Genomic DNA, 26,784 nt, shown 5'->3' with positions numbered 1-26,784 from the left:
TAGCATCTGCCTTCTAGAGCTCTTTTGTGGATTAAATGTGATAACGATTGTGACTCTTCCTGGTACCTACTTTTATTCCACAGCGGTTGTGGTGATTACTATTAATTCTTGCACCATCAATATTTCCCCAGATGGCTCCAAGGGGATAACCTCTTCAAGCATCCCTGGTCTGATCCCAACAGGCCTTTCTCCTCTGCTCTCTACCAGGACTCTTAAAACTCTTCCCTGAAGTGGAGAGGTCCATGGGTAACAAGAAGAAAACCCTGCAGCCTCTCCCTCCCCTCGCACTCCCCCACCCCCGGGGGTGCTCTGGGCAGTTCCTGCTGAAGCAGGCTGTGTTAAAGCCCATCACTAAAGAGCCTCTACTAGCATAGTCTCCAACTTCCTACCTCCTTCTACAGTCTGGCTTCCCTAGGGTCTGCCTCCATAAACCTCTCCTGATGTATCTGAAAATAGTAGCATCGATGCTTTCCTTGCGATCAGCCACCTTGCTCCTCTGTGCTCAGGCTCATCTTGCTACCTGAATACGGGCCTCCTTGCTTCTCTTTGAGACCCTTGATGGTAGACTTTGGAAGGCTGGGACATTCCTAGCTCATGTCCTCTCCCACTCACTAGCTAAGCTTAGGATGGGTGTCGCATTGCCCAGAATTTGATTATACAACTCCCATATCACACTTGTTTTGAGAAATATAATTACAAAACCACCAGGTTTTTGGCCTAGGATCCCAGGGGCAAACCAGAGCTTTGGAGGTCAGTCACGTATCTGAAGTTAGAAAGCAGTTTAGGCTCTGCCATGACCCTGGACTAAAGATTTTACAGTTAAGGAAACTGAGACCAAGGTGCTCAAGGAACTGGCCGGCAGATATGGAGAGTACCTGACCGTTGACTTTCCTGTAGGATATATCTATTCCTCGAACTAGTCAATCCCCTTCTGCCTAATATTGAAGTCAGGACGGCCTTCCCACCGCCTACCCCCACATTTAACAGTGCACCTGTCATCCAGAAGATGCATATTAAATGTCGAATTATTAGTCCCTCCCATCTACATGCGGCGCTTTTAGAGACTCAATTTCTTTGTCTCTGCACTCGCTGGGCTAACAAGGTCTCACACACTAAGACTGGCTCAGGGTTTGCTGCCTATCCTCCTGGAGGCAGCTGCATGGTGGAGGAGCTGTAGGTCCTCCATCTCTGGATTCTTAATGCCCGTGGAGCCCAGTGCTTTACACAAAGCAAGTACTGGGTAAGTTGTTGACTCTGCATGTGGTTCAAGGTGGTTCTTTGGGAAGCCTCCGAGGGCGGAGCCATGCGGAACCTTATGTATCTCAGCCTTCCTGTATTAGTTACTTTTGGACCCTCTTCGTCGTGTGAATCAGAATAAAATGTTGTTTCTGCAATGAATCTATTTCTGACTATTTAATAATGTAGCTGCCTCGATTTACAACCAAATCCGTCAATCGCCCGTTGCCTAGTAACAGCAACCACGCCCCTGTGTAATTGCCCCGCCCCGTTGCCCCGCCCCATATCCCAGTACGCACGCGCACAACCTTTCTCCAGGGCTCGCCGCCCCGCCGGCGCACAGTGGTGACGTATGGGGTCGGCGACGCTTTTGAGAAGCTGAGCGCTGGGGTCCCGCTGACTTACCGGCACGTTCCCGAGCGCCATGGCCTCCGCCGGGGTGGCCGCCGGGCGACAGGCCGAAGATGCGTTACCGCCGCCGGCCGAGCCGCCGCTGCCCGAGACGAAGCCGCTTCCGCCTTCGCAGCCGCCGCCTCCGGTCGCCGCGCCTCAGCCGCAGCAGTCGCCGGCGCCGAGGCCTCAGTCACCCGCCGGCGTGAAGGAGGAGGAGAATTACTCCTTTTTACCTTTGGTTCACAACATCATCAAATGGTAAGAGCCCAAGAGAGGACCAGCCACGACACGCCCTCCCGCTTCTCGTCTGTTTCAGAGCTGCAAAGGCCTAAGTGCTGTCGGGTACACCCCCGTTTTACCGATGGGGAAACAGACCAGGGGGAGGAGGCCTTTCCCAAGACCACACCTAGTCGCACCGTGAGTTCAGCAAACGTTTGAGCCCTGAGAGAAGTGCCAGACCTCATGGTGGCCAGGCCATATTCTTAAAAATGGAGGCAGAGTAGAGACCGACCGCACAGGCTCTGCAGTCAGACTACTCAAGTTTGCATCTTAGTGATCGGGAGCAAGTCAAGCGTCTCTGAGCCTCAGTTTTCTCACCTGTCATAGAGGAGTAACACTTGGATTCTGTCTTTTCCACATATCCCACAGATATGGATCATCTTCCCTGTGTGGCACACTGCTAAGTGCTGTGGGATGTACACAGTAAAAAGGGCCAACCTCTCAACCCCACATCGCTCACCAGTTTGAAGGGAAAAAAGACAGGTTTGGGAATAACCCATAATTCAAAGAGATTGGAGGATTGATGGTAGGAAATATTAAAAGAAACAAAGATACAAGTTGCCCTGCAGTAGCATGTTCTTGGGCAGTACCAAACAGGGTGATTTCTCATTCTTTTTAAAAAGATTTACTTATTCATTTGAGAGAGCGCGGTGCTGGGAGCAGGAGGGAGGGGCAGAGGGAGAGAGAATCTGAAGCCGACTCCCTGCTGAGCACAGAGCTTGTGGCGGGGCTGGATCCCATGACCCTGAGATCACGACCTGAGCCGAAATCAAGAGTCCCATGCACTCAACACACTGAGCCCCCCAGGCGGATGGATTTGTCATTCTTTTGGCCAATCTTCTTGACGAGCCTGAGTTTTCAAACTGACCCTGTAAAAGAAAAAGAAAAAATAGTACAACCAAAAGTCTCCTTGATCCCCATGTTTGCGTCAATCATTTGTGCGGTTATGTTATTTATATCCACATCTACAGGGGTAAACTAGGCTTATAACTTGTTCAACCGTTAAAAACCAAAACAAAGTAAATTGAACTCACTCTTGCAGTAACATTCAGCTGAGCATTAATGTGCTCTTGGGTGTTTTGCTGAAATGAACTTGCTACCCACAACATGAAAGTCTTTGTTAGTGGCCCAGCTTCTTTTGAGTTTAGCCAGACTAGATTCACTTGCTGTGGGATGACCTCATGCTTCCACCACTTTTTAAACAACTGCGAAGCCTTTGTTCTCACATTAGACCCTGCCTTCATTTGGCTTCACTTGGTGGGAACATACTGTTTATAGGGTAAGGCAGACTCTGTTCTGTTCTCATTATCCTGTGATCATCAAGTAACACTTCTAGGCAGCAGTGAGATAGCAAACAAACACAAATGCAGACCCCAAAATCCCAGGGCCGTGCTGGATTATAAATGGGTTATCCAAATTAACCCGAATATACTGGTTTTAAAAATACAGAAAAATGAAAACATAAAATGTACACAGTCTCAGAGACAGTTCCTGGACCCCCTGAGAGTATATTCTTTCACCCCAGTAGAGCAGCTGGGTTGGGCTGGCCTTAAACATGGAGCAGTAAGGTACACTACAAAGAACATGGGCTTTGAAGTCAGGTAGTCCTGGTTTCAAATCCACATACTGATACTTGCTTGCCTTGTAATCTTAGTAAATTATGTAAGCTTTCTAGGCCTTAATTTCTTATTTCTAATACGTGAATAACAGCAGTGGACCTCAAAGAGCGGGTTCAAATTACAGCTTTATAGTGTATGGGTTAAGTGATCTTGGTCAAACGACCTAGCTTCTCTGAGTCTCTTTTCAATTGTGAAATGGAATAACAGTATTTAAATCATAAGATTGCTGTAGGGTATTCTCAAGAGCAGCCTTCTGTGAAAGGTGGTGGGTTGATCACATGTGTTTATTTCTCTGCCCTCTGAAAGGACAGTGAAGAGTGTTTTTTTAAAGCATAAAACCAGAAAGGAGAGGAGATAATTGTCACAAAGCAGATGGCCAAAGGCGAATCCATCTCCCAGCCCGAAGAAGCATCCAGAAGCAGCTGCCTTTGACCATGGCTTCCCCTCAAATCTCAGCAATTGACAGTGCCAGGGACTTCTGGAAATAGAGGTGAGGGGGACTAGAATAAGAGGATTACTTAGTCTGTTTAAGAATCAGATCCCATAGTCCTCTCCCCCACTCCAAGCAGATGGGTGACTATTCTTCCATCTTGGCAGACAATTAAAGGATTATTCTCCCAAGATTTATTTTTAAAGATAAGTCAAGAGAGTTTCTGGACTGGAGAACACCAGGCACATGGCAGGAATTGGAGAAAGGGAGCCATACTGGAAAGAGGGATTAAGAGAAACTTCACAAAGAGGGATTAAGAGAAACTTCACAAACTGAATGCCGAGACCCAACCCTAGCCTTCTTCCCCAACCTGGCTTCGAGACTGGCAGCCAAGGAGACAGAGATACCTTCTCTGGGGTGTGTGATGAGCTCAAAAGAGAAGACACTGGGGGCTCCCCAAGAAAGAACTTAGTTCATCCTAAGAAAGTAAAGAAGCATCATTAAGAGTTTCCGTTAAGGGGGGTTGGGGGCACCTGGGTGGCTCAGCCAGTTAAGCATGTGACTCTTGGTTTCGGCTCAGGTCATGATCTCAGGGTCATGAGATCGGGCTCCGCACTGAGAGCAGGGTCTGCTTGGGATTCTCTCCCCCTCTCCCTCTGCCACTCCTCCTCCTCTCTCTCTCTCTCAAATAATAAAATCTTCACCAAAAAAAAAAAAAAAAGTTTCCACTAAGCCTTTTCGTGTTTTACAGTTTTTTTTTAATATTCTCCATTCTTTATTTATACCTTGCTTTTTACTAACAGAATATAAAGTATTTACGTTTTCTATTGGCATTCGGCTACCTCCTCCACATCTGATCCAAGTCAAAATAATGAACATTTCCTTTATCAGGGGATCACATCTTTTTCTTTCATTTAGTATGGTGAAAGCAGTGAATTACGCACATAATCCAAATAGTATTTTACTCTTAACTATATGACTGGGCAGCCAGGGTCACTAAGCATGTGAAAGAAAAACCCTCGCAAGCTCGGAGGAATCTGTCACCCAGGGAAGGAAAGATGCTATCACCATGAAAAAAAGCTAGGATGTGATTTTCAAATATGTGTAGGTATGTATTTGGGTTTATAGGCTACCGAGGGAAGGAGACAGACTGGGGTAGGAATGGCGACGAGAGAGGGGGCCCCGGGGAAGCCTGGAGGAGTCAGAAGGCTTGTTAAGGGTTGATGCCAAATGGCAGGAGGAGTGGTGTAGGAAGAGCATGGGCAAGGACATGATGCCAAGAAACAGCATCAAACTCGTGCCGCCAGCTCGAAGGTTGGTGGGGGCTGGGGCGTAAGTGCAAGGTAGTAAGGGAGAACTGGCAAGAGAGCCAGCATACAGAGGACAGCACATCCCCCACAGGGAGCGAGATTCTGGCTTCTGAGGAGTGGGGAGCTAGTGAGACCTTCCAGCCACTGGGCCTCAGTCAGGTTCGTGCTTGAGATTGGTGGTAGCATCTCTGCCCACAGGTGGGGAAACCAGTGAGGACGCTGTCCCGGCAGGCCGGCCTGGCCCGAGGGAATGAGGGCCAGGACCTGCTGGCTCATGCAGGCCCTTGATCGCTTCCTCTCCTGTAGCTTCCCCAGGTGCCCTTTTATTATCTGTTTACTCCTTGCCCAGGGGATGAATAAGAAAGAAGCTGAAGGGAGTGTAGCCTTTCTTGTTCTCATAAAGAATTCAGACTACTGCATCATTAGGTTTGTAGAAAAATTTTATTAAAAAAAAAAAAAGTAACAGTTGTAACTTCAGAATCCTGTAAAGTGAAGTTCCCTCACCAATTCTAACTGCTATTACTGTTTTAAGTATCCTTCCAGGAGCTAGGTAAGCATGTCTTTTAAAAAATTTATAGAATTTGAGATGATACTGTAGTTTGGGTTTTTTTTTTTTTTTTTTCACTTATGAGTCTGTTTTGGACCCCTTCCCATTCTCACACACGAAGGTCTTCCTCAGTAAGGTGGCCGCACCATGGGTTATGTAACCAGTCTTCTGTCTGTGGACGTTTACATGCTGTTCTAATTTTTGCTATTTCCAGCAGTGCTGGGGTAAGCATCCTTGTATTTGAGTACGTTTGTGATGAGGTAAACCCTCAGCAGTGGAATTGCTGGGGTGGAGGGTACAGGATTTTTCATTTTCATAGCTGTTGCTAAATGTAGAGTGCTGCATCGCTTTAGCTTTCTCCAGAACACAATCCTGTGGCCTGGACTGCTTTGATTAACCCAAAATGACCCAGAAATCTGCCATCCAGAAAATATTTTTTAAAAATTGTTGGGGCGCCTGGGTGGCTCAGTCGGTTAAGTGTCTGCCTTCGGGTCAGGTCATGATCCCAGGGTCCTGGGATCGAGCCCCACATCTCAGGGCTCCCTGCTCCGCGGGGCGCCTGCTTCTCCCTCTGCCTCTGCCTGCTGCTTCCCCTGCCTGTGCCTTCTCAAATAAATAAATAAATAAAATCTTTAAGAAAAATAATTGCAGTTGTAAAAAAATATATAAATAAAATGAAAAATTTCAGTTGTAGATGTATTCAAAGAGCCCCCAAAGATACCCAGTGGCAAGTGAGCCTCTCCCTCCACTCCTCTCAGCTCCCTCCCTTGTCCCCAAACTGCGTCATACTCCATTTCATGATTATGCCATCACATCTTTCAACACTTCCCTGCTCAAGGACACTTGCAGTGTTTCTAGCATTTTGCCACTGCAGTCAGCGCTGCGGTGACCCTGTTTGTAAATGGCATCTTGTAAACTCTGAGTAAATTTCTAGCAAAGGGATATGTGAATTTAAAATTTCAGTCTCGCTGTTAGCAAATCAGTAAGAATGCACTAGTGTATGCTAGCAGCTGTGTGTTTGCGTCTGTTTCCCCGTACCCCTGCCATCACCTTTAAACTTTGTAACTGAGGCTAATCTGATAGGTCAGAAATGATGTGCTGTATTGATCTGTGTCTCGTTTTATCAGGTAAAGCATCTTCTCATACGCATCTTCTTATGTCATTTCTATTTTTCCCCTGTAAACTGCCCATTTTCTATAAGGTCGTCCCTCTTTTTTTTTTTTTTTAAAGATTTTATTTATTTATTTGACAGAGAGAGACACAGTGAGAGAGGGAACACAAGCAGGCGGAGTGGGAGAGGGAGAAGCAGGCTTCCCGCCGAGCAGGGAGCCCGATGCGGGGCTCGATCCCAGGACCCCGGGATCATGACCTGAGCCGAAGGCAGACGCTTAACGACTGAGCCACCCAGGCGCCCCATGGTCGTCCCTCTTTTAATGAACTCCTTGCACAGTAAGGAAAGTGTGCCTTTGCCGGGCTAGTGTATTATAAATATTTCCCCCAAGTTGTGGCTTTTCTTTTGACTTTGTTCCTGGGTGCTTTTGTTTGTTTTTGTCATTTGGAAGCATATCATTTTATGCAGGCAGATTTGTTATGCTTTTCCTTAATGGCTTCTGGATTTCGGTCCTAGTTATTAGCAAGGCCTTGCCACTCTAATAAAATGACAAACATCAACCTCTTTTTCCTAGGACTTTTATAGTTTCATTTTTCACTTCCAATTCTTTTTTTTTTTTTTTTCCCTTAAAATTTATCTGTTTTTTTTGAGAGAGAGCCCGTGAAGGCAGAGGGACAGAGGGAGAGAGAGAATCCTAAGCAGGCTCCATGCTGAGCGTGGCGTCTGACTCAGGGCTCGATCCCAGGACCCCGAAATGATGACCTGAGCCGAAATCAGGAGTCTGATGCTTAACTGACTAAGCCACCCAGGTGCCCCTTTAACTTTCAATTCTGTGATGCTTCTGGAATGTATTTTGATGGAAGGAGGAAGGGGGCACCTCCACTTTTCCTCCATGAGCCTTATCATCCCGCTCTTACTACTTCATTCATTGTTTTCTCTGCTGGAGCCACCGCCTTCACTATATACGTGCAGTTCCCGTATGTTTTCTCGTCTACTTCTGGACACTCTGTTCTTCTCCAGCACCAAACTGGGAAATCTTCCTGGCACAGTTCATGATCTGTCCAGGCTGGTCTTCCCTCTGCCTTCCTTCTTGGCAGCATTTATCCGTAGCACCTTAACCTCTCCCAGCCTGTTTTCTGTAGCCTGGCTGAGATGCTAGGAGGTGCGGAGATGCTGAGATTGGGTTAGTGGAACATTTAGGCTTTAATCTGCCCGTTTACTTCCAAGCCTGTCGGTAACACTCATGGTCCAGGTCTTCTAACCTCCTTGTGGAATCTTATAGTCACTTCTTAAATAGTTTCTTTGCCTTTATCCTGTCGTCTCTCTAATTCATTCTGTGCATGTTAGCAGTTGCATTTTTCTCTGCTCAAAAATCTCTAGGGCTCCCTATTCTTCCCATTGCATCCTTCCCCACTGGTAGCCCTGCATTCTGGGATCTGTGCAGACCACCTTCAAAGGCCTGCCTGGACCACACCACAGAAAGCCCGGAGCGAGTCATTTGGATGCCAGTGCCCTTTGGGTGCAAGGAGTCCTCCAGGGTGCATGCGTCCTCCACCCTGTCTTGGCCCAGGGGAATGCCACATACGCTTGTGGACCTGCTCAGAGGCCACCTCCCGCACCAGGAGAGCTCCTGGTTCTTGTCGTCCTGGCTAGGGTGCAACTTGCCTGGCGCTGGAGAGAAGCTCCACCACACTTCCCTCCTGCTGTCTGGCCCTTAGTTGAAGGAATGATCCAAACAACGTATTTGTGTTAATTTAAAGAATGAGGAAAAGGGGAAAGAAAAATGTCATTTTTATGCGTGTAAGAAACGTGAAGAGTTCCCAACTCTTCGAGGCCTCTCCTGTTACGTATAGAAATCACGGGTAGAACAAAGGGACGAAATGAGGCCTGTTGGACGAGAGAGAGTTGAGTTGTTTCTTTCCCCCTCCAAGTTGCCAAATCTAATCTGAGTCTGGAACTAGGCGTCCCAGCCTAGGAGTTCTGAGTTGCCATTGTCACTGCCTTGCCTGCTGGTTGTGGCTCACTCAGTAAAAGTATTCTGTCAGCATGGGTACGTAGATGGTTTTTTTGTTTGTTTATTTTGTTTTTGGTTAACTTTTTTAGTTCCTCCAAAGGTTCTAGGTTGCTGGGTAGGTAAAGGGGAGCCATCTCTGACACTGCAGAGGTTGTTCAAGTGATGAGTACACGGCGGTGTCCTTTACCTCTCGAGCCGGTACCGTAACACTTGACAGCAAGTCCCTTTCTTGTCCAGGCAGGTCAGCAAGACCTGAGAGCCCAGGCGAGACCACTTGCGTGGGAACAGGGTATTACTGACCTGCTTCTTCCTACACCACATCTATTTTAATCTGACCAGCCCTCCATGGCAGCTGAGGCCTGTCCTCGGGGGGAGCAGGCAGCGGCCCCCACATCAGAGGAGAAGTCTGTGAAAGAACCCGCCTGGCTCTGTGGGGCTTGTCTGCCCTCATTTGACTGTAGTCCTCCCTGCCCTTGGCTTCTCCTTCAACCGCATCCCAGTGAAAAGGATGAGCGCCCAGACAGGGAATATTTATAGACTGGTTGGAAGCATTATTTCTGGGCCAGCTTACAAGCCTGTTCCCTCCTCTGCCACTTCATCTCTGCTCATTCGGCAGAACTTATCGAGCACCTGCTGGAACACAGGCTCCCCAAAAGCAGGCGCACGGCTCAGCGGTTACTTAGTGCAGCATGAGAAGTGCCACAGTGCAGCATTTAAGTGGAGTCTGGGCAAGAGTGGGAAGTGGACTCTAGAAGGGTCACAGGCTGCTGGTGGCTGGCCCTGAGGGGCCCCCTTCAAGTGTGAATTGGCCTGGCAGGTGTTGTCTGGGAGTTTGGGAGCTCAGACTTGGGTTTTGTAAAGGTAGGCGGAGCAGAGGGTGTCCAGAGGAGGAGAGGACCCGGCTCTGGAAGGCTCTGGAAATCGGGGCCAGTGGGAGGAGGAGGCAGGACCAGCGGCTGGGTGCTCATCAGGCACAAGGGAACGGGGCACACGGACGCATCTTTGGGGGCGCAGGGTTACAGCTCAGCTCAGTCATGAGAATGGGAGCGCCCTCCGTCCGAACTGTGGCATGCTGCGGAGGCAGGCAGTCCACCGTGGACGTCGGCAGGTCTCCCCAGGCTACAGGGAGGAGATAACGTGGGAACAGTTGGCACTTGGGTCCTGAAATTCAGGAAGGAGGGTAGGCTGGGGGGTTGTTGACCTCTGAAGAAGTAGAAGTGGATGAACATGTTCTGGGCTGGTTGTGCAGAGCAGTATTTTTTTCAAACTTCTTTTAGCAGAAGAACCTTTGGTTGCCCCTCCCTAAAAGGAATGTCTTTCACTTGTAACCCTGTGAGCAGATAAAAGCAAGGGCCCGAGGCTCAAAGCCCCTCTCCGGAGGCCGTCTCAGATGCTGGCGGAACTGGAGCGGAGAAATGCACAAGGCTGCTAGCTTGTCTGATGGGTGCCAGAGTGGCCCGTGCTGTCGAGGGCGTGAGGGACAAGCGCGTCCGCGGCCCCAGTACAGGCTTTTGGAGGGCATTTTGGCAGGCTGTCAAAAATTTGAATGTACATAACCTTCAACCTAGAAATTCACTTCTGAGAAATCATCTTACCAAAATACTTGCACAAGTACTTACGGATATAGGTACAAAATGTTCATTGCCATTCCGATTACAAGTGGTAGGTTGCAAATCTCCAAATACCCATCAATAGCCAAATAATTTAGCTGTATCACTGTATGTGTGTTCACCTGGAAAGACATCCAAGGTGCAACGTAAGTGAAAAAAGCAAGAATGGTCACATTTTTGTCAAATCAAATAACAAAAAAGGACCTGTGTGTTTGTAACCGTGTATTTCGAAGTGGTGTGAAGCAATATATACCACATGTTAACAGAGGTGTCTCTTGGGACGTGGATTAGAGGGACCTTGCTTTTCTAAGCCTTGGTGTCTGTTATTTTTAAATGTTTTTCCCTCAGGCACCTATTATGGTGACAGGAAAAGCAACAGCCCCCCACCTCACCCCTACCACTAATTTAGAAAGATGCCGGCCACTGAAGTTAGCGTGGAAGGAGGAGAGTGGGGGAAGGAGTGGTCCCAACGAGGGTCAGCTAGGACAGTGGGGGCATGGGACCGAGGGTCACGGAAATTCTGAGGAGGAAGAAATGGGAAACAGTCCTGCTATTGCGTGGTCTCGGGTTTGGGAGGAAGTTGGCTTCAGGAATCTGGTGGGTTCCTTTTGCTTCTAAGTTACCGGTGGACACATTTGCCCAGTTGAGGCCAGTTGGCATCTTCGAGCCCCAAGGCACCGGTAGTAAAAACTGAAGCTGTGCCTTAGTTAGCACCTGAACCAGGCATCGCTCTTAAACCCGCCCGCCTAAGAAGCCTGTGATGTTTGCCCCAGGTCTGGTAACAGTAACACCAAATGTCTGTGTCCACGGAATGCTGAGTATCAGCCAGGATGTGCACAGAAGATGGAGAAGTGGCCTGTCAGTCGAGCCAGAGCAGTAATATTTTTGTCCATCTTTTTGAAACTACTATAAGCAGGACCGAAGTGCCCTAACCTGGCCCTTGTTTGTACGATTTTCGTGCCTCTCGACCTTGGCCTAGTCTCCTTTTTTTTTTTTTTTTTTTTTTTTCCCTTCTAAAGTTGGCTGATGACTAACATTGAACACAAAGGCAGGCCCGTTTGGAGCTTTCTGCTTTTATTCACGCGGTATTTGGGCCTGGCTCGTTTCTTTTGGCTTGAGTATTTCACAGTCATCCCAGCCTAGCAGGTTCCCGCCTGGTTCGAGCCAGTTCCTGAATACAGTGTTTTCCTCGCTCCGGGAGTTCCAGTTATTTATCTTCACCAACTAGGGCAGGCTGAGCGGCTTGCCAAGGGGGCCTTTGCTGTGGGGGACGTGGCCCCCTTTCCCCGTAGCTTCCCTCCAGGCAAGCTTTTATGTGGCCCCTTTACCGAAAGTTCCCCGGGGAAGAATGGACAACCCTTGAGATTTGGGGGCTTTTAGAAGTGAGCATCCTAAGCATGGCCCCCTTTTTCCTTCAGAATTCAATCTTCTTTGGGGCCAGGTCATGTTTGCTTCCAGAACTGGATGATCATTCCTGCCTTCCAAATTCTTCTCTCATGTATTTTCATTTGCTTTTACTGTGTCCTTTCAGATTGGTGATGTGAATCCATGTTCTTAAAACTATATTGTAATTTCAGAACTCCCCGGGGACTTGTATTTGTACCATGTGTTAACACATATGGCATCCAAGTATAATGGTTTCAGAAATCCAGATGGTTTCCATCCAGAGCTGTAGATTGGAGCTGAGATCTAAAATCATTAAAATAAAAGATGGCCCCTATTTGCTTCCTTCTAAAGAATTTACAGTTCTCATAAATACCAATTACTCCTCTCTAGAAACCGGGATAAGGTATACCATGGATTGTATATTTAAAGTGAGGGCATCAAATAACAACAAGAAATGTTTGGCTGGTTAACATTCCCTAGAATGAGTGATTCTCCAGATCTTGCCTCTCAGTTAGCGCTATGATAAATAGGGAACAGGGCCCATCTCATTTGCCAGGTGTGAGCGTAACCAATGGATTGCCAGGGAAGATGGATATTCTGTCTGCGTAAGCAGAGAAACGATGAACAATAAACATGAATTAGCACCATCTGGGTTGAAATTTCCCGTCAAGAATGGACGTTTATTTTAAAAAAATAAATGATCATTGACAGTTCCCCCCCCACACACACACACACACCTCAATGGGTGACTTTTAGAACAGCCTACTTGAATTGGCTTTTAGTTTTAGTCCCAACTGTTTGTTTTCAAAAGCTCATCCACTTGCTAACTTTTAAAAAATGTATGGGAGCAACTGGCAAGCTGTTTCTTTGATCTTAGGTGAAGGTTTTGTTCTCATTTCTAACTGAGCAGTGCCAGGGGAGCATGGATCTCTGGGCAGCTAATAATAGCCAGCAGTGGGATGAAGTGAATGATCCTGCCTTTAAAAGAAGCCTGACCTGAAGGCAAGGAATTTACAGGACTGGTAGGGGAGAGTTCGTACCTGCTGAAAATTTTCCAGTAGCTTGTAACTAATTTAAAATTTATGATTAGCTCTTTGGAAATTAGTGCTTGCATTAACAGGTTCACGCATCAAAACATCAGCTAAACTTAGCTCTTGCTAGCTGATAAAGTTTCCTGATTGGCCTGGAAATGTCTCCAATTAGAAGAAATGTAGGATTTGGACCAGTTTTGCCGGCCATTCGTCACCTCACGGTGGTAATGGTGTGTTCGTTCATTCAGCAAACACTTACGAACTTATTTGCCAAGCATTTGTTCTGGCAACAAAGGGGACTTGAGTGCCCACAGTGCCCAGGGCCCGGGGCTGCGGCTCCGAACAAGGCAGACGCAGTCCCTGTCCTCTGAGCTAGTGGGGTTTCGGCCCCAAATGGCGCGGGCAGGCTGACGGAGGCTGCAGTGTCAGTGCTGGGCGGGGGTGCCCTGGGGGCGCCCGGCCTCGTAAGGGGACATGCTGAAAGGTAAGGTAGTAAGAGAGCGAGTTCTGTGGGAGTACAGACGAGGGAAGCCGTGAACGCTAACTAACGCCCACCCTCTGCCCCTGCAGTATGGACAAGGACAGCCCAGACATCCACCAGGACCTGAACGCCCTCAAAACCAAGTTCCAAGAGCTGCGGAAGGTCGTGAGCACCATGCCGGGCACCCACCTGAGCCCTGAGCAGCAGGAGCGACAGCTGCACAGCCTTCGGGAGCAAGTCAGGACCAAGAACGAGCTTCTGCAAAAGTACAAGAGCCTCTGCATGTTTGAGATCCCCAAGGAGTAGTGGAGGCCGGCTTCCAGGGATGCCCGAGACAGAACAGGAAGTGCACACGGCCTCCCTGACCCCCCCCCCCCCCCGGCCCCACACATACCACCTCGGACTCCAGCTGCAAACTCTGTAACTGAGGGGGGGGGCACTGCTGGAGCTGCTTCAGTGGCCAGACTTGGCATTGACTGTGTGGGGAGCCAGCGCTACAGAGGCTTGGCTTGGTTGGGGCCTCCTTGTAGAGGATGTATCCATATGTCTAGATGCATAGTAACCGCGGTGCCTCCCTGTGGAAGGAAGAATGTTCCTGGAGGCTGGGGAGGGGGCAAGCAATGCTGCCCCTGCTTCTGGGGAGGGGGCCATCTGCTGTGTATTCAGGGTCCTTGGGCAGAGCACAGGAGGAAAGGGGACGACTCCTCTTTGCTCCCTGCCCTCCCCCCTCTCCGTGCGCTCCCACCCCTGGGCATGCTCAGTGCTATCAGGTACACACTGTTCTGTTGACAGCGGTGTTATGAGACATTTGCATAGAATTCACTGGACCACCCGGGGCTGCACTCCTGTGGTGTGTATTTCAAATGGTAAAAGAAAACCTTGAGGACCCATATTGTTTTGAAAACAATATTGGCAGGGTGGCTTCCTCCCTCCCCGCGCCCCGCCCCCCCTCAATACTTTGTTTCCTTTTTATGTTTGAGCCAGTGAATGTAACCGTGGCTTTGGGGGTATCAGCCCAGAACCCCGCAGGCGGCCAGGTGGCCCCTGTTCTCCGTGTTCTCTGCCTCCTACGCGTTCTTGTTACTTCTTGCTCCCTTTGCCTCCTGCCTCCTTCCATCCGCTGGGCCAGCCATCTAATGCTGGAGGATGACCAGAGCCCTGGCACCCTGCCCTGCTTCCCAGGGAGCTCCGGGCTGGAGGGCAACATTGTCTCCACGTGTTTTCCTGCTTTAAAAAATGAGTTTCCCCCTGGCCGCCTCACTAAAGAGCCAGCCGTGAACACTCGCTGCACAGCAGCTGGAGGCGAGCTCTTTCCCTTGCCTCTTCACGAGGAGCTGAGAAGTAACCACGTGTTGTTTAGATTTAGAAATGGGCACATAACCTGCGCTGCGGCTTAACAGATGCCTGCCGATTGACCTCGTTGGCAGCAAGACTGGTCGAAGGTGTTTTTCGCAGGCGTTCCATGTGTGCTGACCTGCAGTCAGAAGAGGACTGGTGCAGGGGGAGCTGGGGACGTGTGAAGGGGGGACATCCGGTTCCAGTGGCTTTGGACAGAAGAGCGGGCTCTGAGCTGAAGTGGGCAGCCACCTGGTAGACCAGTCCACCCTGGGACTGTTAATAAACTGAATCAGTTATGTGCTTGACATTTCAGAGTCTTGTGGGGGCCGGTTTTAAGGCTCTGACCAAACTTCACGAAACACAAAGCACATAGAGATCAAGACCACCGGGGCCCTTCTGCAAGGCTGAAATGCACAGGACCTCTTCCTGGGGCAGAGGGAGACAGAACCTGCCCTGTATTCCAGGGTTTGGACTTGTAACATTTTTTAAGAGTATAATTAAAAGAACTTGTACTCTGCTCTCAGGACCTCTTGGGTTTTGTGCTGAGAAATTCATCATAGGAGGCCCCTCTTGCATAGTTGAGAGAAAGATGTTGTTTTCTTAGAGGAGACAGAACAAACTGTGAGAGCCTCCACCGTGCACCACCTCCCCCTCAGCACACGCGCGTACACACACACACACACACACGCGCGCGCGCATGCTGTAAAACCAGCGTAAAAAAAACAGGCTTTGGGAAACCCGTCCTGCCCCCATAAAAAAACAGAATAACTGCCCTAAGGAGCGACTTCTATCCCCAAGGACCCGGTTGGCCTGGTGGGTCATCCTGCCCACCTGTGGCCCCTTGGGCCCGGAGGTGAGTTCAGTCCCTAGGGAGCAGCCCTCACAGAGCAGAGTGGAATTCCCTCCCTGAGACAACACTGGGTGCCCCTCCCAGGGCCGAGCACCCTCTCGAAGCCACCAGTTAGTTGGATTCCTGGCTGGCGGGCACTTGCGCTAAGTACTTTTCACTCCTCACAGCACCCCCACGCAGAGGGTGCTCTCTCTTTCGTGGGTGAAGAATTGGGGGGGGCTTGGCAGGTGTCACTTGCCCCGAGCTTTCAGTTACAAGTGGCAGAGAGAGCTGGGTCCCGAGTCAGGCCCTCAACCACCGAAGAGAAGGAGACACTGAGGCACAGAAGGTGCCGGACCTACCCCCAGGGCAGCAAGTGCTTCCCGAGGCTGGAGGGCACAGGAGGCCAGGTGATTTTGAGCCGACACCAGATTCGTCAGTCAAGGCTCCATTTCCCTTGTGACAGCAGGGTCCTAGTGACACCTCGAGCGGACTGTGAGTCGCAGGGTTGGGGCCCTTTCGCTGCCCTCCGCCTGGAGTGAGTCTGAGCACAGCCCCGAGGCCCTTTGTGGCCGGAAAGATGCAGCTCCAGGAAAGACCGGGACCCCTTTCTAGTCCTGGCTTTCTGAAGAGCTGTCCCCAAATAGAAGAAGGGCTTTGGTCCAAAAATCTGCAGCTTTTTTTTCAGAATGCCGGGGTCATCTGCCAGTCTGGGGAGGGTGAGTAATACCCCAGAAGTAAACCCCACCCTTCCCTTCTGACCCTTTGGCCTTCCAGCCATTTCTAAAAGCAAAGCAACCATATGACTTTCCGTTTTAAATTATTTTATTTTGTATTATAAAAAAACAGTAACAATAACTTTATAAAGACTGTTTCACACACAGTAGGAACAGCTGGGTAAGAGTTTGTTCATGTCCATGATGACCTCAGAACTACTATTAAAGTGCAAGTTGTGTGTTTTGTTTTCCTTTGTGCAATTTCACACACACATGTAAACAAGTCACTTGGCTATGATCTGACCCACACCCCTTTAGTATCGGGAGGGCAGAGGCTTTCGTTTGCTGTCATGGCAACCCAGAATCACAGACAAGTTAATGCCCCATTTGCCCGTCTTGACCCTCCAGGGGGCAGGACAGGTTTCCCAAAGCCTAACGGAGGCTGATTAACTTACACACACACATACACCCCCCCCCATTCTTGTCTTTGTCAGAAACAAGACAAATTCCCCTTCTGCCGGGGCCTGTGCCCCCAACCCGTGGGGGTGGCAGGGCCCATGGGGGACGGGAGGTGGGGGTGGGGGGTAGTCCCGGTCTGAGCCAGTTCTCTTTCCTTCCAGAGCAGATGACTGTCCCTTCGTCGTTTGTGCCTCCCGGGTGCGCGCGGGCGCGGGTCGCGGGGAAGGAAGACGCCAGTCCGCGCGCACGCGGCCCGGAGCCGGCCCGGACGTCAGACGTGACTTTTCAACAAAAAGGTCCTCCTTAGGTTCTGTCGCCGGCGCGCGGGGGGGTGGGGGGGTGGGGGGGGTGGGGGCTCCTAGCTGATGACGCAGCGCTCCTTGTCCTTGGCCTGGCCGCCGCCGCTGGCCTTCTCGCGGATGTACATGAGGTCGCTGTGCACGCTGGGCCGGCGCGCGAAGGGCGCCACGATGCCGAAGGCGTCGCCGGGGTCCCCGCCGCCGCTGCCGGCTCGCAGCAGCTTCTTGTTCCGCAGCGCCTTCTTGTGCAGCACGTCGCAGTACTGCACGGACACCTTGCGGTGCAGGTCCGGGCTCATCTCGCTGGGCAGCTTGGCCATGGCGAAGAGCGCCCGGAACATCTGGTCCAGGCTGCTGTTCTTCTTGGCCGAGATCTCGAAGTAGGCGCAGCGCTGGGGGTCGTCGCCCACCAGCCGCTCGATCTCGCGCTGCTCCACCTCGCGGTAGAAGTCCCGGTCCCCCTTGTTGCCGCAGATGACCAGCGGCACGTCCACGTTCTCCTTGGTTTTGTTCTTGAGGCAAGACTTGGTGTCCAGGATCTGCTGCTTGAGCCTCTGCACCTCCTCGAAGGAGTCGCGGTTGTCCAGGCTGAACACCAGGATGAAAACGTCTCCTACAGGGGGCAGAGGGGGCGTTAAAGGAGCCGGGGAGGGCGGCGGCCAAGGGGGCAGCCGAAGCGGGGCCGACGGGGGAGTGGGCGCCCCGCCGCCAGGCGTCGGGGCTCCAGCCGCCGCGCGCGGGGGACGCCCCGAACTCTCCCCGCGCCCCGTGGCGCGCGGCGTTGGGACCGGGGGTCGCCGCCCTCCCGGTGGCGCAGCTCCCTCCCCGCCCCCCGCCCGCCGCCGGGCCCGGCCTGCCGCTCACCAGTGAGGATGGAGAGGCGCCGCATGGCGGGGAACGGGTGGTTGCCGGACGTGTCGAGGATGTCGAGCTGGTAGACCTCGCCGCGGATGGAGTAGAACTTGCGGTGGAAGTCCTCGATGGTGGGCGTGTAGGCGTCCTCGAAGCGGCCCGTGAGGAAGCGCGACACGATGGCCGTCTTGCCCACCTTGGACGAGCCGAGGATGACCATGCGGTAGCAGTTCTTGGCCGGGATACTCAGCTCCGAGTCGCTCGGGCACATCTTCTTGATCATCGCGGCCAGTTTCATTGGGCGGAGGGGCCGCAGGGGCGGGCGCCGAGCCGAGAGAAGCGCGGAGGGCAGCCGGGGGCGCGGGGCTGGCGCGGGGCTGGCGCGGGGCTGGTGCGGGGCTGGCGCGGGACTGCGCGGCTAGGCGGGTCCGCTCGTTCGGGCTGCGGCTGCGGCTGCGGCTGCGGCTGCGGCTGCGGCTGCGGCTGCGGCTGGGGCAGGGCTCTGGCTCGAGCTCCGCTCCGACTCTCGGACAAAGTCGCTCGCTCCGGTTTTCGGCGCCCGGAGGCCGCCCTTATATGCAGCCTGCGCGGCCGCCCCGCCCCGCGCCCTCCCAGCCTCCGTGCGTCACGCCCAGCGGGCCCCCGCCGCCCCCTCCCGCGACCTCCGCCCGCCGCTGCTGCTTCTGCCCGCCGCGCGCGGGGAGCAACTGAGTCCCGGGGCCCGCTGGGGCTAGGGGCGCGCGGACCCCGTTCTTCACGGCACGGGGCTCGGCGGCCGCAAGGGCGTCGGGTTTGTAGTCCCGCCTGTGCCTCTGACCCTCTGTGCCCTGGGGCAAGGACCCCACACACACGCACTCTCACGCTCACACTCACTTCCTTTGGGCCTCAGTTTACCCAGAGAATAAGAACAGCAATCCCGGCCCAGCAGCAGCGTAATCGCAGCTGCTTACCAGTGCTCGGCACCGCGCACCGAGCCTGGCGTACGTCCCTTCTCTCCTCGGTCCCGAGAGCGAGCCCCCGCGGCAGCCCTGTTTGCCGTCCGCGGGCGCGTGCCTGGTCCCCGGCGACAGTGTTAGCGCCGAGGGCGGCGCCGCGCGCTCCGGCCGCCAGAGGGCAGCAGAGGCCCCGCCGGCGGCGCGGGGAAGCCGCGGGCACCGCTCTCGGGGCTGGAGTGCGGGGCGAGCCTCCAGGTTGGGGTCTGGCGAGGGGCGGGGCGCGGGTCTTGGGGCTCCAGGCCGAGACCCAGCAGGAGCCGTCCCCCGCCCCGCGCTCTACGGTAGGCCTTGGCGTCCCCTTTCGCCCAGCCAGGGATGCTCTCTGAAGCCGGCAGGGGCTGTCCCCATCCTTTTCCTGTGTGGCACCCGAAGGACCAGAGACTTGCCCTTCCTTGCTCAAGCCTGGGCCAACGTGCCCTCCTCCCTGCCCCACAGCGTTTTGTGCCTTGAGAGTCGCTTGGGCCAACATTCTCATTTTGCAACGGGGGGGGCGGAGAGGGAGGGGGGCGCTGGGCCTCAAAGCCCCGGGGTTAAAGCAGTCTCTTGCCTTCCCTGGGTCTCGGGTGCCTCTTCTGGAAAATAGCGGTTCTGGTTCTGATCGGGGATGAGAAAGTACAAGCAGCGTAAGGGGCAGGACGTGGTAACAATAGCAATAGTAAATGACCTCTGGGCTCACAGCCCTGGAGGTGGGGCTGGGGGGTGCGGGAGCGAAGAGAGGAGGCAGCAGGCTGATCAGTACCCCGGATGGGGCTGATGGGCTCAAGGGCCTGGAGCCAGGGAAAAGCCAGCGCTCCCCACGGCAACAAGCGAGGCCGTGCAGGGTTTTGCTCTGGCTGCGTCGGGTTTGGGAGAAAGCCAGGGAGCCGGTAGCTGGTGCCACCCACCTATCCGCACAGGCCTGGGTGCTCAGGGCAGTGTCAGGGGCACCAACCTGCAGCCCCCGGATGTTGGCACAGCACCTCGGGCTCTCAGAGGCCATCTTATCCGGCCCCTCAATGACAGGGATTCCCGCAGAATCGTACACCCTCTGCAGGGGACATCGGGGGAGGCTTTATTTGTGCCAAGCACTGTTCTAGGTCCTTCCTTCTGGCAACCTTGAGGGGTAGGAACTATTTCTCTCGGTATTTTACAGATGGAGAAACTGAGGCAGGGGCATGACTTGGACAGGGTCCACAGGTAGTAGCGGCAGGGCTGGGGCTTGAACCCAGGGGGCCGGCAGTCCTGGCTCTTACCCACCTACTGTGACCCTCCTATAGCTCTGGCCCAACTGTGGGACATCCGTGCCCCGTTTCTCAGAGCGCACCCCTCAGATCTCCCTGCCCCTCCACATCTGTCCCCAAGCCTCGGGTCTACCATTGATGAGGTGTTTCAGAGACTCACATCACTTGATGAGCACCCAAGGGCTCACCACTCGGCTCTGATTCTGGGTATCATTGTGTGACAGACCAGCTGGGCTGGGTCCCCCCCACCCCTCTTGACCCTGCTGAGGGTCCCCCCCACCCCTCTTGACCCTGCTGAGGCTGCTCTCCCCTGCCCTCCCTGTCCGAGATGAGAAAGAACCAAGCTGGGTGCCCTGCAGACAGGGCCGCTGTGGACAGTGGTGCGGGGCGTTCACTGCAGAAAGGGACCAGACAAGGATGTGAGCAGAAGCTGGTCATGGCCTGGGCCTGCATCATCCCCGGATGAGGGGCCCTCCCTCTGCCTCCCATGAAGGCACAGTATGGGCAGCTGGGCTCTGAAATAGGATGGCTCCTGGCTCCTTCCTGATGGCCCATGCTAGAGGGTCGGAGTGAAGGTGGCCTCCGGTCCCGGGAGGGCCACCGTGATGAGCAGAGGCCCAAGGGTGGCAGGGCCAAGGATTTGAACCCAGCTCTCCCTCGGGAGATCAGTGAACTGGGACCTAGCCTGGAATCAGAGGCTCCCTCCCCCACCCCAGGTCAGAAGGTCAAGATTGGCGCTGACATCATGGCCCCGGCCCCCTCTAGCTGGTGAGCGCCCGTGGCTGGTCCTGAGCCCAGCCTGCATTCTGAATCACAATTCCTGGCAGCTTCTGGGCATGTCCGTTGATAAGACATGTCCTCCCAAGTCAGCCAAGTTAAGTCCCGAGTGTAGGTGTCATTCATTCCCCAAACCGCCATGTGGACCCATGGGTTGGGCTGCCTGGAGCTTGTCCATCCTGCCCTGACAAAGCCTTCAGAAGGATAGCAGCGTAGCCTCAAACGCTATGTGTGCAGAAGTCCTTGTGAAGGAGCGAGCTCCCTGTTCCTAGGGATGTGCAAGCAGACGCAGGGATTGAAGCACTGGGTAAGATCAGACTAGATGCCTCTTGTGGCCCGTCAAGGCCGGAGAAGACTCTGGATTCCAGAAATTCAAGAAAAGGGCTCAAGGAGCTCCCCGAGTGACGAGGGAGGCCCAGCCTGCACCGCCTGGACTCCGGCTGCATACATAAGGCAGGCGTGAATATCACGGCCCTTTTACAGGGTGGGGGACGGGGGCTCTGAGAGCTGTGTGCACAGGTGGAGTCTGGGCTCACGCCGCTCTCCCAGTGTGGCGAGGGGAAGGTTGGGGCCTGGAGGAGGGCCAGGCCCTATGCACTCGGCTCTGCAGTCAGGCTTGACCAACAGGCCCCAGATGATTACGGGGCCTGTTCCTCCCGGCGATTTGAGGCCCGCGAAGAATTAGGAGAGAAATGTCAGCGTCAACCAGAGATGCCAAGTTCAGCCCCAGGGTCTGGGGGGAGACTTGGGTGCAGGGCCCAGGTCCTCTGGTCCCACCCAGGAAGCCCCACCCCATGGCCCTGGGGGCCCCCAGTTCTCTTCAATTCCAACCCCCTCAGTGGGAGAGAGGGAGCATGAGCTTGGGGTGGGGCAGACCTGTGCCTCCAGGACAAGTCACCCAGCCTCAGTGGCAAACAGGGGCGACCCCGGCCCACGTGGTCGTCGTGCACACCACCACATGTCCGCAGTCCAGCCGGGCCCAGCTCTTCCCCTCCCTCCGCAGGTCAAGCATTGCTAGCAAATCTGGGGAGGTACACGAGCCCTCACTCTTTCCTCAGCCACAGCGCCTTCCCAAGCCCACCTCATGGCGGCCTTCAGGGCCGCGCACATTCCCATCTAGATGCAGGCCCCTCATAGGCCCAAGGGGATTGCCATGTGACCACGTTTGGACTTTTCTGATAACACTCAGATCACTCCACAAAGATGATCTGTCTCCAGGGCCAGCTTCTCTAGGCTGGACCTGGTGGCCTGGGGTTCAGAGAGCATGAGTGTCACGGCCCAGCTTTCTGCAAATGCGGTCATGCCCCAGGGGGCACCAGCCGGTGATGCTCCTTCCTCGCTTGGGCCCTCAGAAGCCTGCGGCTTTGGGCACCCATGCTTGTTCTCAGCACAGGGACTTTGCATTTGCTATTCCAACTGCCTGGAATCCTCCAGTTTGCTCCCTCTGAGATCTCATTTGGGTCTCAGCTCAAATGTCACCTCCTCAGAGGGTCCCCGACCACCATGGCTAATGGGGCTCCCACCCCTACCAGGTACTTTCATGTGGCTTTTAAATTTTCGGCATATTTTTCACTCTCTGATCATTTACCCGGATGGCAGCTCACAGAGGCTGGGAGCTCCTTGGCATGTGGGGGTGCTGGGCCACTGGGTGGTATGATGATACCCCTACCCTGAGCCTGGGCTGGCTCCCCAAAGGAAAGGGACAGAAGAGGGGGTACTGGGGCAGGGGTGAGGCTGGCAGCACAGGAAGCCCAAACATCCAGGCAAGTCCCTTCCCTGCCACGTGTGGATGGTGGTGCCCAGCTCAGGGCTGACAGGCTTCAGTGAGAAGGAGGGCCACACCAGCCTGGCCTGGAGCCCTCAGGGGAATGCCCTACTCCCCGCAGCCACAAACTCCCTCCCCTTGCCCCCGCCGGCCAGACAGAGAGCCAGAGAGGATGCTGGCGTCAGGGTGCCTTTATTGGTGAGTTAGGATGTACTGGGGGCTGCAGGGCAGGGGGGCTCAGTGGCCAGACGACAGCATGTCCAGGGCCCCCAAGGCAGAGGTTTCCAAGGCACTGGAGTGGCCCTCGCCGGGCACCAACACCGAGCGGCGGCTGGGGCCCGTCTCCCCGCTGTAGGGCTTGGCACTCGGGGCAGGCCGGAGGTGGCAGACGCTCCGCGACATGGCCAAAGGCCCGGTCAGCTCCTCTTGTGGGACGGGGAGGCTTGCTGCTGGTAGATCTGTGTGGTGAAGGGCCTGCGGACAGGGAGAGAGGCTCCAGTCAGCAGGTCTCGGGGGTGATGCCACCACCCCAGGCCTGCTCCGCTGCCGGAGCATGGACGGAGGGGGTGTCCGCAGTGGGGGCAGGAGGCCCGGGCTCCCTCAGCACCAGCTGCCTGGCCCCCCAGGGCCCAGTGGGCCGGCTCGAAGCTTCCCGTGGGCCGCTCGGGTGGTGACGGGCAGCCCGGCCCAGCTCGGCGGGCACGCTCCTCGGGTGTGACAGATGTCTACTCACTCCTCGTACAGGATGGCGACCATGTAGACGAGGGCCACAACCGCGGTCAGCAGCAGGCCGGTGGGGCTGGCGTGCCTGTGGGGAAGATGCTCTCAGGTCCCGAGCCCAGCCTTCTCTCTCAGACCAGGGCCCCCGCCGTCCGGGTCCTGACCTGCTGGCTGCTCGCTGACCACCTCTCCGGGCTGGCTCAGTCCTCAAAGGGGGGCCCACACTCCCTTTCCCATGTGCCCGGCCCCCCAGCTCAGGACACAGCGGGGATGAATCAGGAAGGAAAGAATGGCCTCTCAGAATCGCCCGAGTGGCCAAGCGGATCTTTTTCTGCACAAGGAGGATGTTCCAGGGGACCTGCCCTCCACCTACAGTGTCCTCAGGCTGTTTTCTCGAAATGGGTCCAGTGCCCCCAGAGGCATGTGGAGTGTCCAGTGGGCCCTTCGTGGGCTACCTGCTGGAAGAGCCTGGGGGCACCTGCTGTCCAGCTGGTCCCACGTTTTTTAGTCCCCTCGGATCCCCGAGGCTCCACAGGGGCTGGGCTGCAGCATCTAGATGGCCGGGAGGAGAGACGGGGGACACACAGCATCCAGGAGCCTCAGGCTGGGGGCCCCAGGACATGTGTGCACCGTGAGGGGACCCTCTGCCCTGTCCACGCTCCTTCGCCCAGGACCTCACACTGTCCCTTCGTTTGCGCACCCCAGCAGGGAGAGCGAAGGCCCCTCCCCCATTCTGTGGACTCTGTTCGAATCATCCTCTGGGGGCAGCGCGGGCTGTCTGCCCCTCGCCACGGCCAGGCGGAGACGCCAGCACCCAGCAGAGACCCTTCTGGGGCTGAAGTAAAATCTGCCCTCCTGGAGCTTTCCTCACTGACCCTGGTTTGGTTTTCTAGAGTGAGCAGAGCGTCCCCACTCACGAGTCAGGCACCCCAGGAGCTGGGGAGGAGGCAGGCAGCAGGCTGGACCACCACATCTGCCGGCAGCCAGCTCAGGAGGATGGGGCCAGGGCTCTGTAGCCACAGTGTCGCTAAGACTGACCGCTGGGACGCCCCCACACCGGGCCCTGGCCCGGGAGGCAAGCTGGCACCCCCTCTCCATTCCATGCACATGAAACCTCCGCCCCTTCCAAGGGCTATCCCACTCCTGCCCTTGACATGCTAACAACCCGGTGTGGAAAGGATCATCTCCTGCGGATGGGGAGACCCACATGCCTGGCCCTGAGCCCGAGGTGGCGTCAGGGCTGGTCCTAGGGAACCGGCTGCGCACCCTGGGGGACGGGGTGTCCCACTGGGGCTGGGGAGCTGGGAAGGTGAGACCTGGATGGAGCAGGAGGCCCCGGTGCCTCGTGCCCCCAGGAATCCTGCTGCCCAGGCCCGCCAGGGCTCCAGCACACCCGGTTGCTCCGGGAAGCCCCATCCGCAGGGCCCCTGGTGGAAGACAGCGTCTTGCAGCCCAGGTAACGGCCCATCTCTAATAAGCTCTCAGCGCCGGGCCGCGTCCTGAGCCACAGAGGAGGCCCTCTCTCATCACCATGTGGCTGATGGCCTCCTTAGGGGGCCTCTGGGAGCCCAGGCCTCCCTAGGGTCTCATGTTCCTGCAAGCCATGGCCTGACAGCTCCGAGGCGGAGGTGACATCTCACTCTGAGCACAGAGGAGGCACCTGTGTATGGGGGATGGGGAGCCAAGGGTCAGGGAGGGCTTCCTGGAGGAGGGGACACTCCAGTTGGGTTTGGGAAGACCAAATGGGGGTGGGAATGAGAGAGAACAATGGGTGTGCTGGCAGGGGTGGGGAAAGGAGTTCAGCAGGAAGAATCCAGAAGCTGCAGGGTGGGCCCTGGGAGATGCTCTGTGGAGTGGGTCAATCTCGGGGCATGGAACCTTCCCCCTGGGATCCCACTGCCCAAGTCCAGGCGAGGGGACTGTCTGGTCTGCAAGTGGGACTTGGGCGGGGGAGAGGGCCCGGCCAGACCCACAGATCCCCCTCTAGCTCCTTGCCCTCAAAGCCCAGTGGTCCGACCTGGGCTGCCTCAAAAGGTGGGGGTTTCCGAAACAGCTCGTTCCTGACATTCCACCATTAGAGATTCATTCCTTTATGTCCTATAACCTTCCTGGAGTCTGGGAGCACCTGTAACACCCTAGGCACGTGGTTTCAAGTATTCAATAAAAGCAGAACACTTCCTACAGAAAAACTTCCGATGGAAGGAGCCCTAACATGCAAAATGGACAAACAGGAAGTGCTCTGGAGGGGCGCATGGCTTGAACCCCAGAGCCCACAGCGTTCCCGAGGCCGGCTCCTCGCCCGAGGTCTCTGGACAGTGTGAGCCCTAGAGGCGCTGGGGGCCTACCAGCCCTCGCGTTCTAGTATATGACTGGCAGCTTACGGTCTGTAGGCCAAGAATGGTTTTTACATTTTTAAGTGGTTTAAAAAAAAAAAAAAAAAAAGAATAGAGTATGACATGACACATGCAAAGTATATGAAATTCAAATTTCTGCGTCCATGAATGATGCGGTGCCAGCTCTGGCCACAGCCTCTCCTTTACCCACTGTCTCACGGCTGCTCGGGAGCTGCAGACCTCCGCCTGCAGCCTGTGAGCCTCGCCTCTCCGGCCCTTCAAGAGGAAGTTCGCTAACACCCTGTTCTAGGATGTGCCTTGTCTCCCCAGAGAACAAAGTCCCCAGGAACGCCTCGGCCCCGCAGATGACAGAAGGCTGCCCTCGCCTCCCCAGGCGGCAGCCCAAGGGACAGGCCCAATACTCACATGACGGCCCAGCCCAGGTAATTGGCCGTGCTGCCCCAGTACATGGGGTTGTCCAGGACGTTGAATGGGAATGTGGTCACCCTTGCCTCCTTGAGGATCCCAAAGTAATCGCCTGTGGACGAGGAGAGAGAGGACCGGAGGCTCACAGCCTGGCCAAACGGTTCCTAAGGGAGGCCCCCCGGTGGGTGGGGGCCGGGGGAGAACCACGAGATCTGCCGTCCAGGAGGCTCCAGGCCGGCCACGGAGCTGGTTTTACCACGTCAAGGGACACGCCAGGCGCTGGGCCCACTCAAGCCATAGGCATGCAGACGCCTCAGAGGGCCTTCCCACCCACCATCTGCTCCTCTCCTCTGCCTTTGCACATGCTGTTCCCTCTGCTCAGGACGTTTGTCCCTGCTTTCCCTCCAGCCAGCAGCTTTCCTCCTTTGGCGTTTCTCCCTTAGCTCACGTCACCTCCTGAAAGAGACCCTTCCACTATTGGAAGCAGGCCTGTTGGCGCGCCTGCGTGGCTCAGTCGTTAAGCATCTGCCTTTGGCTCAGGTCATGATCCCAGCGTCCTGGGATCGAGCCCCACATCGGGCTCCCTGCTCCGCGGGAAGCCTGCTTCT

At 54.8% G+C, this 26,784-nt stretch overlaps 3 protein-coding genes across 15 annotated transcripts in view; 1 reads left to right on the top strand and 2 right to left on the bottom strand.

Moving 5' to 3' along the window:
- Positions 1-1,587: 1,587 nt before the first annotated feature.
- MED9 (mediator complex subunit 9) lies at positions 1,588-15,329 on the top strand. The gene is made up of 2 exons (XM_027568548.2): positions 1,588-1,887; positions 13,537-15,329. The coding sequence occupies exons 1-2, from the start codon at positions 1,661-1,663 to the stop codon at positions 13,751-13,753; spliced, it is 444 nt and encodes a 147-aa protein (XP_027424349.1). The 5' UTR covers positions 1,588-1,660; the 3' UTR covers positions 13,754-15,329.
- A 1,092-nt stretch (positions 15,330-16,421) lies between these two features.
- RASD1 (ras related dexamethasone induced 1) lies at positions 16,422-18,373 on the bottom strand. The gene is made up of 2 exons (XM_027626013.2): positions 17,953-18,373; positions 16,422-17,701 (listed from the first exon to the last, which is right to left on the bottom strand). The coding sequence occupies exons 1-2, from the start codon at positions 18,236-18,238 to the stop codon at positions 17,148-17,150; spliced, it is 840 nt and encodes a 279-aa protein (XP_027481814.1). The 5' UTR covers positions 18,239-18,373; the 3' UTR covers positions 16,422-17,147.
- A 4,479-nt stretch (positions 18,374-22,852) lies between these two features.
- The window catches only part of PEMT (phosphatidylethanolamine N-methyltransferase), an 88,275-nt gene continuing 84,343 nt past the window's right edge, over positions 22,853-26,784 (bottom strand). For 6 of the 13 annotated variants that reach the window (XM_027568273.2, XM_027568276.2, XM_027568277.2 and 3 more), the window contains 4 exons: positions 26,177-26,288; positions 23,873-23,969; positions 23,431-23,505; positions 22,853-23,171 (listed from right to left, as the gene is read on the bottom strand). In XM_027568273.2, coding sequence (XP_027424074.1) covers positions 22,935-23,171; positions 23,431-23,505; positions 23,873-23,969; positions 26,177-26,288 — 521 coding nt within the window. In that variant the 3' untranslated portion in view covers positions 22,853-22,934. Of the gene's footprint in view, positions 23,172-23,430; positions 23,506-23,790; positions 23,970-26,176; positions 26,289-26,784 lie in introns of all 13 variants that reach the window. The other 7 variants (XM_027568280.2, XM_027568283.2, XM_027568284.2 and 4 more) reach the window with 3 other exon arrangements.

Source organism: Zalophus californianus, chromosome 16 (genome assembly GCF_009762305.2).
Source record: "Zalophus californianus isolate mZalCal1 chromosome 16, mZalCal1.pri.v2, whole genome shotgun sequence".
NCBI lineage: Eukaryota > Metazoa > Chordata > Mammalia > Carnivora > Otariidae > Zalophus > Zalophus californianus.
The sequence above is the reverse complement of the archived record's forward strand: the minus strand, read 5'-3'. Positions and strand labels throughout refer to the sequence as shown.